Consider the following 8,293-nt stretch of genomic DNA (forward strand, 5'->3'; position numbering starts at 1 on the left):
CGCACACGCACACACACGCACACACACACACATATTTAACTCATTCCTCAAAAGGCTGGTATTTTCAGATTCTTTTTCTTTTTTGCGTGGCAAGTGTTTGTGTTTTTTCCCCTCTTTTTTATTTTTATTTAAATGACATAAAAGTGAGTGCTTTGTGTTGTTTCAGCCTAGCTCCCCTGTGGTGACACGTGAAAGCATCTGTCTTGCACCAGCAGTGCTGTCGGTACCAGCGTTTACCAAGAAGCAAACCACAGTTCTTGGAGCTTCCGGCTGCGTGTAGACAGATGCTGTTACCCTTTCTCAATCAAAGCTCTGTCATTCTGCAACACAAAGGAGGGGGAAACATGCTGCAAGGGAACAGGCTGCTGCACAAGCTCAAACAGAAAAAAATAGCCTTTGTTCTTTAAAGCAGCCGCTCAGATGTGGAGCTTAGATCCTGTTAGTTCGTCACTGTTAATTGAAAGTTGTAAAACGATGTCAGAGAAGATCAGTGTAAGTCGAGGCTGTTCCGTTTTGTTTTTTTTTACCTCGATCCTGGTCCCTATGGGGTAGATGTTCAGGCCGCTCAGGAGGAACCTTTTTCACCTCAGCTTTTTTCTCTAAAGATTAAAGTTAATTGGTTTACTGGTGTTGATTTGGCTTTTTGTTTTTGAGTTAAAACACAACAGGAGAAAACCGAGCCGTTACCTGTGGAGTGTTTAGCTGATGGAGTGCTGGGTGGCGGCGGCTTCTTCGGTCTCTGAAAACACACAAAGAATGATCGCAGCAACTAATTTAAATGTTTTTTAAGCATGAGCAAACAGTTTCTCCATCACTGCCAGGGCCCAACAATCACCTCTTTCTCAACTTCAAGCAGTTTGACGAAGTTATCTGGGAAGACGCCTTGCCTTCCTCCGATCTCGCCCATCCACCAGCCTGCATCGGCACACTCCTGGATAACACACAAAGAACAGAATTATCATATTTATCATGAACAACTGCCAACACAGACAACCCACAGACAAACTCCCCTCACCTTGGTGATGATGTTGATGATATCACCCTCTTTCAGTGAGAGCTCGTCCTCATTTTGTGCTTCATATGGAAATAGGACTTTACACTGCTCCCGCACTGGCAACCAATCACAGCACAGATTACAACTTCAGAAAGAGTACACTAAAATTATGTGAAATAAAGAAGAAGCTAAACTACCACCACAAGCTGTGTCTCAATTCATGGGTTGAKGCCAACGTCAGCRGCTTACCTCACTGCCCCGCGCTGCAAGCTGTCCCAATTCATAGGGGCCTACTCATGCAGCTGACAAATGTAACAAAACCCCGAAAAAGTAGTCTGCATCGTAATATCCTACGCGGCCAATGGTATCCTTAATCAGTGTGCATTGCCAATGCAAGGCACACTATTTTGATTTGTTTCCCATCCAAGTCATCTCAACTTTGCCATGCTTCTCCTCCTGCATACTTTGTCCTAGAGCTGCCATTGTAATTTATATCTGTAAAGCCCCTGTGCCAAATGATGGCTATGCCTTTTGGTGCCTGTAAAACTTATAGTTTTATGAAATATTAATGTTTAATGAATTATAATGGCAGTCAATGGAACCTTGTATTGGTCCAATACTGCCCCATGCTGACTCAACTTGGTACTGCTCCATAGTTTAATAATATTTAATCTCAATTGTTCAGTGTTTACAATACTAATATGATTGTATTTTGATGTTTTACTATAATTTTGTCTTAATACTMCTCTGTTGTTGTAATATTATGTATTGGCAATGCCCCCTGCCACCAACTTCTGCCACAGTTCCATTMGTCTAATGGTGTGTGTCATGGACTTTCATGTGGGAGATCTGGGTTCAAAACCCAGCTAATGCAACTTTAAGAAAAAAATCCCTTCAAATTTCATATTGTCACACAATTACCTTAATTACAAACACCTGCTGACGTGACAGGCACAAGCTGGTATCGAAAACACATTTGAACTTGGTCAAGGTTCATTCTGCAAGTCCATTGRTGCAGGCAAAGCCATGCTGCAATGACATGCTACYTGGCAATGCACACTTGTTTTTACATCGTAAAAACCCATGTCTAGTTTATTATGCCYTCAGCAAATTACACAGAAAAACAAAGACTGTTTTATTTAAATTTTACGGCTGAGTTTTTTATTTATTTATTTATTTTAATGACGGAGTTTGGAAATTCACACAGACTGAATAATGTAAGTTAAGCAACTCAGACGAAGAAAATTTTGTTGCAATGAGATGTTAAATAAAATGCAGTTTCAAGTCCTGAAACTGAAGCTAAACCCAAATTATTAATGCTTTTTATTTATTTCGTTAACTGAATTTTGTGCAGTTATACCCTGAAAAAACAACTGAAGCGATGTGATATAAAACGTATCATCTTTGTAACGAGGCAGAGTGTAGTCACGCAAACATATGTCTTCCGTAGACTAGACCGTCTCATTTCACAGCCGTTTGTGCAGCCGACACGAGCAGCCTACGGCCCACGTAAGACTGTGGCCAACGTCAGACTCGGTCTACGCCGGCTGTAACCACTGAATTAAGACACAGCCACAGTTTACACTAAACAATAATCTTGGAAAATACTAAAGTTAAAAAAATGTGTTAAATCATAAGGACATTTATTTAATAATAAAAAATAGAAGAAAATTATTTTTGAATAGATTTTGTGCAGTCAAAATGTAGCGATTTTACTTATAAAACAAAAAAGACTTCGGCTGGGTAATACAGAAACAGGATTAGAGACAATATTTCCATCGTAGTTGCTAAACCTTGTTTTTGTGAGGCTTCTCTAAATCACGTGTTTCATTGCTGTACAGAAAAAAAAACATTATTCTCCTCCTGTTTGTAGAATGTTATGAAAAGCATTGCACTACCGTTTCAAAATCTTGCATCTCAAATCTTTCCACGGGCAAATGAATGCTTCAAAAGGCACTTTCAAAATGAACACCATTAGATGTGGTGATGATAAGAAACAATAGTGTTTCAGAATTAAAGGAAACCTGCATGGACCAAAAGAACTGATATAGAAAATGTTTTGTAGTTAACGCAATCTAACACATGCAGTGTTTCTAGTATTTTGTCCTTGTTCAGGAGCTTGTACGGATTACTTTCTTTAATTGAAAATGTTTACCCTTTGCTTTGCTGTCAGGTTCAGTCTTCATGCTTTCAGCTGCAACACTCAATGGTTTTCCRTCGTTGACCTAAGTAACAGATAAAGAACAGGAAACCTTTAGTTTCTGATGCACTCAGAGTACAGCACCTGGTTTGGTTTGAGACTTCCTGTGATTACTGCACCTTCACCCTCTCTACAGAACATGTGTCTTGTGTTAAGGAGCAGACTGGATGTAACAGTGATGCAGCAGAAAAAGAACTCAAATTAGCTTTTTTTATTTAACCTCTCAAAGTCATAATGAACAGATGTTTTTGTTTTTGAATCTACACTTTTAATGATTTATTCCAGTTTTTTCTGTATTCAAGATTGTATTTTTGTCTCATTTTGTTCAACTGTAACCTTTAAGTTAAATCTGTTATTTGCTAATTCAGACTGTACTTTCYAAACTATTTTCAGCTTCCTCTTCAGTAATTTCTGCCTGCCTGGAAATGAACTTGGCTAACTATAGACTTTAATCTTCTCATAAGTGCTGCTCTCCATTATTAACATCCATTTTTCTCATGAATAAAATGAATCAAGTTAAACAACTTTTTTGTATAGAGCACTCGTGTTAAATACAAAAGAGCAAATGATAAACAACATAAAACAAAAAGCAATGGGAGGGAAAAACTGAAAAATACTAAAGCTTGATGTGACACTGGTGTTAGCAACCTTTACATTTAATATGGGAACACATTTTTACTCGCCTGTGGTAAATCACAAATGAGAATCATTTGTGATAAATTGTCCGTGCCCATATGACATCAATTAACCTATGAATGATGACTTCAGTGTTTAAAAAAAGCAACGTTAGGCCCTGTTCCTTTGGCACAACGATGAAAAGAAAGTAGCTGTCTGGGACATCTGAACTGCTGATATTATCAAACACACAACATCCAAAGGGTATAAGGTTATCTCCAAAGACATTGGTATCCCAGTTTCACCAGTAGACAATGAAGCTTACCAAACATGGAACCTTCAAGAACCTCCCTGGACATGGGGAAAATGAGAAAAGTGACAAGAGATGTCTTCAAAGGTTCAAATGGTGGAAAAAAACACCATCTCAAACATCCAAAGACCTGAAGGCCAACCTGGAACAKCTTGACTTTCAGTTTTGTGTAACCTTACATTTTTTTAAAAACTCTGGCATTTCAGCACTTACCTTTGTACCCTTGCAAGCTGTTCATTGGATTTGAGCTGCTTGAATATGAAATTTAAAAAATGGAAAATGGAGAGTGTTCTAAAACTTTTGTGTCTATTTGCTATATAGATTTAAATAAAAAAACTGAATTATCTAAATTGACCCCACAAAGTGTTTATGTCTCATGTGGAGCAGCCTATACACGGCTACTCCATCTAGCACTAGACAGAACAGTGGTTGGAGCGGTTGCCGGTTAAAAGCTCAGCTGAAACCTTTCTGTGTGCCTTTCGAATGTTCTCTACATGCACACACGACACTCATGTTTCCTCTCACAGACCACAAAGTTGCATGTAAGACATTTGGCAACTCTGTATCATGACTATATGATAATGTGAATGGTTGTCTATTTCATTTGTCTCCATGTGACCCTGTGATACACTGGTGAGTGTGTGCCCAGCCTTTTGCGTGACCACTGCAGGAGCACAAGCTTTCCCAAGATTCTGAGCAGCAGTGATTACCTTTAACATTATTATTATAATAGTACACATTTTGGATTTAGTGCATGAAATTCAGAAAGTGCACTGCTATTTGTGATATAATGTTAACTTTTGCTTTATTGCCACATTTACAGTACAGGGTCATATTCTCAAGAGTGGGGCAAATGAAAAAGCTTTTAGATTTGCTTGATTTTTAGAGTTTCAAAGAAAAGCAGAAGTTAAATTGGTTGTTTTGCTCTTGCTGTAAGTTTCCTGATTTAAAAGGGTTTTTTTTTATTATTTTTGAAGGGGAGTGGGGTAATCCTGTAGATAAACGTCATATTAAAAGCAAGCCTCCATCCTAGCGCTTTGCCAGTAAAAAGACTTAAAATGCCCTATATACTATACARAAATGTTTGACTTGTTTTATAAATCGCTACTTTTTAAAGAAATAAATTTAGCACAGAAACCAGAAGTCAGTTTGTGGACGAAACCTGCGCATTTACAGAGTATGAGTCCTTAAAGCAGCCGCTGTCTCACCGGTTGCAGCGGATCGCTCGATGGTGTTTGTGGAACCAGGGTGGCTCGTCCACAGGAAAACACACACATTCACAGCATGCGGTCTGTTCGAACACACACACGCGGCACTGTTCTGTTTGGCCTCGCTCTTCAACACCTCCTCCTCCGCCTCCCCCCTTCCGTCTCTCCGTCCCTCCCTAATGAGACCCATGTGGAGGCACGAGCTTCGAGCCATCACTGCAACGTTGCAGATAGGTTTACATGTTAAGCTATCACACATTCCTGTGCGTCAAATGGCCAACAGGAACCTGGGTGACCTTTGAAGGCCAGTGGTGACAAGTGGAAGGACTCAGATGGTTAATCATTACATTTAACCAGCGGAGAACTTCAGTGTTAAAAAGTTATTTTAAAAACCTGTTTTTTGAATTTTGTTAACGCATTTGCCATTAAATATTCACCATATAAGACCTTTCAGTGCAAAATACAATGAAATTGTGGAAACGAAGTCTACTTCTTTCTAAACTACTTTGTATTCTAGCTTTATTAGTCTTTCAGCTTAAGCAGAGTTCTTGGAGTTGCAACTGGAAAACAGCTAAACTGGATAGGGTAGTTGTATAGTTGCAACGTTTGAGTAAAATGGGATGCTGCAAAAGGGAAAAGAACCTTGTCCACCTTGTCTGACCAATTCTATAGTAGTTCACATACAAATTCTCAAATTTTATTTGTTCAAGGACTCACAAAGTAAAAGAGATACATCAATGAAACAAATAGTTACAGAACAAGCAAATAAAGTGTCAATCAATGCAAGTATTTCCAAATGTCCAGATTAATGCCTCATAATAATGCATTCAGGGAACCAAGGGCTGTCATTGTTTGTGTTTTCTCTCTTTTTATTAGGTGAGATTAGCTGATTATGGGGAAAAAACTGTTTTTGTTATATTAGGTTTGTGGACATGATGGCCAGCATCTTCCTACCAGAGAGGAGAGTTTGAAACATTTTACGTTTGCCACTTTAGTGTCCAGATCCTGCAGTTATGGCGGGTTGCACCAATCACCTTCTCTGCAGAGGAAATGATACGGTGCAGACCGTTTGTCCTTGATAGTGGCAGCAGGACATCCGACAGTGATGGAGGAGGTGAGGATGGACTCAATAACCCTTTTGTACATTATGGTTTTACAATAAGACTGCAAATATGAGTTCATCTTTAAACTGCCTTTGGACATTTGCACATAAACTAATCATGCCAGCAAAGTCCCAAGACAATAGGCACTTTCACAAAATACTTCAGGCGGGGACTGAGAGGCCTTTTTGGTACAACTCAAGAAGGAACTGAAGTGGCATGGGCGCTTGAGGCCAATCCAATGCTTTTGCACCTCTGAGCTGTCAGGCGAGGTAATAACAGAGCAGTTGGTATGAAAAGATAATCTGGATTTGCAATTCAGCAGTGTGATGTAGTAACGACATGCAATCTGTGGGACCACCTGGCTTCTGCATTTAAAAGCCTTAACAAGACTAAACAAGCACGTTGCCATGGAGGTTTATGATGATGCACAGCAACTTTGCATTTAGTTAAAATATTGGGTTAACCACAGCAAGGCTGAACTCATTTAATCCGTCATGTTTTGAAAATGATAAGCGAGACACATCWGTAGTTCTCTGTTTCAGTGCAGCTGAGTACTACACCGCACCACCATTGGTTCTGCAAAGCTTGCTTAYAGGCAGCTTATGTGTACAGTATAAAGTTGCACTGGGTTTTGTGGCCATCTTACTGAACTGTCTTGTCAAAGAGCCTCGTGCAMATGATCTGGCATTGTGAAACCAGTGAYGTGCTTAGATTGGAGAAGTGCATGCATCGCCCACCTACATGTCCACTCAGCTCTGTGACTACCGCCCTCGTTGACTCAGAGCTATAGCAGTGTTGGATCAGGTGGTGGTTGTTTTCACACAATACACAGAGACAAGGCAAACTATCAGGCCCAAGTTTTGTGTGAAAGGGCTTTTTGATAGAAACATGGAGAGTAGAGCATCAGTTGTGGCAGATGAAATTCTTTTAGTTGCCACAGGCAATACATCCACTGCTGAGCATTCTTGATAAAGAAGCTCGTGTTTTGTTCCTATTCAAGGTCTTTTGTGCCAATTGTTTACCAAAACAGATGTGGTCTGTTTTGAAAACTACAGAATCAGACAAGGTTACGGGGATGTGAGATACACAACTTTTTCTAGTGTCTGAAAACCTCTGAATCCTGCATTTCATGTTGAGCTGAAATCCATACRTCTATAAAGTCTTTAACACAAGTACACTGCCTTTTAATGATACAAAAAAATCAACTCTTCATTAAACAAGACATATCATGCTTTCAAATTCTTCTTTTTAGATTTAAATCATTCAGTTGTGTGTCACAGATCAACTCGTTTTGACATTCTCTTTAAATGCAATGAGGCAATTTAAACTACTGTATAACTTTGCAGAAACATTTTACCTACAAATTTATTACATGTTAGAGACAGAGTCTGAGTGAGAGGAGAATGAAGACAACCAAATTGTAGTTGTAAGTTCAGACCTTATTTAACAAGTCTGTCACAAAATCTGTGATGTAATAGTTCAGAAAACATCATAGAAAATAGAGAAAATGGAATGTGTTAAAAATAATATAACTCAAAAAGAATATAAAGATATCTATGCAGCACAGAGAGACTAAATTTTAATTTTCTGCATTCCGAGAAACTTTAAGTACACAACAAAATGTATTTATGGCTAAAAAGGTTGATTTTACATGTTATGTACCCTATAACCTAACCTTTTAGCAATTATGTAAATGTGGCTTCTTTTTTTTTTGTTAAATGACTTAGGAAACTTTTTTAGTCATACTCCAGTTGAGCCGCTGCTGATGATAGTTGGATGAAATTTGTGACCAACTCATAGCAGTAATACTGTTTGATGAATTAAGGATGAAAAAATGACTAGACACCAAAAAAACATATACAG

General features: G+C 38.8%; 1 protein-coding gene across 1 annotated transcript in view; it reads right to left on the minus strand.

The window, feature by feature from the left end:
* The window catches only part of sh3kbp1 (SH3-domain kinase binding protein 1), a gene marked incomplete at its 5' end in the record, with an annotated part of 38,120 nt that overhangs the window by 10,004 nt on the left and 19,823 nt on the right, over window positions 1–8,293 (minus strand). The window contains 5 exon segments of the mRNA XM_014005345.1: window positions 528–599; window positions 688–739; window positions 836–931; window positions 1,016–1,110; window positions 3,150–3,219. Of these exon segments, the coding sequence (XP_013860799.1) occupies window positions 528–599; window positions 688–739; window positions 836–931; window positions 1,016–1,110; window positions 3,150–3,219 (385 nt within the window).

Source organism: Austrofundulus limnaeus, unplaced genomic scaffold (assembly GCF_001266775.1).
Source record: "Austrofundulus limnaeus strain Quisiro unplaced genomic scaffold, Austrofundulus_limnaeus-1.0 Scaffold30, whole genome shotgun sequence".
Taxonomy (NCBI): Eukaryota; Metazoa; Chordata; class Actinopteri; order Cyprinodontiformes; family Rivulidae; genus Austrofundulus; species Austrofundulus limnaeus.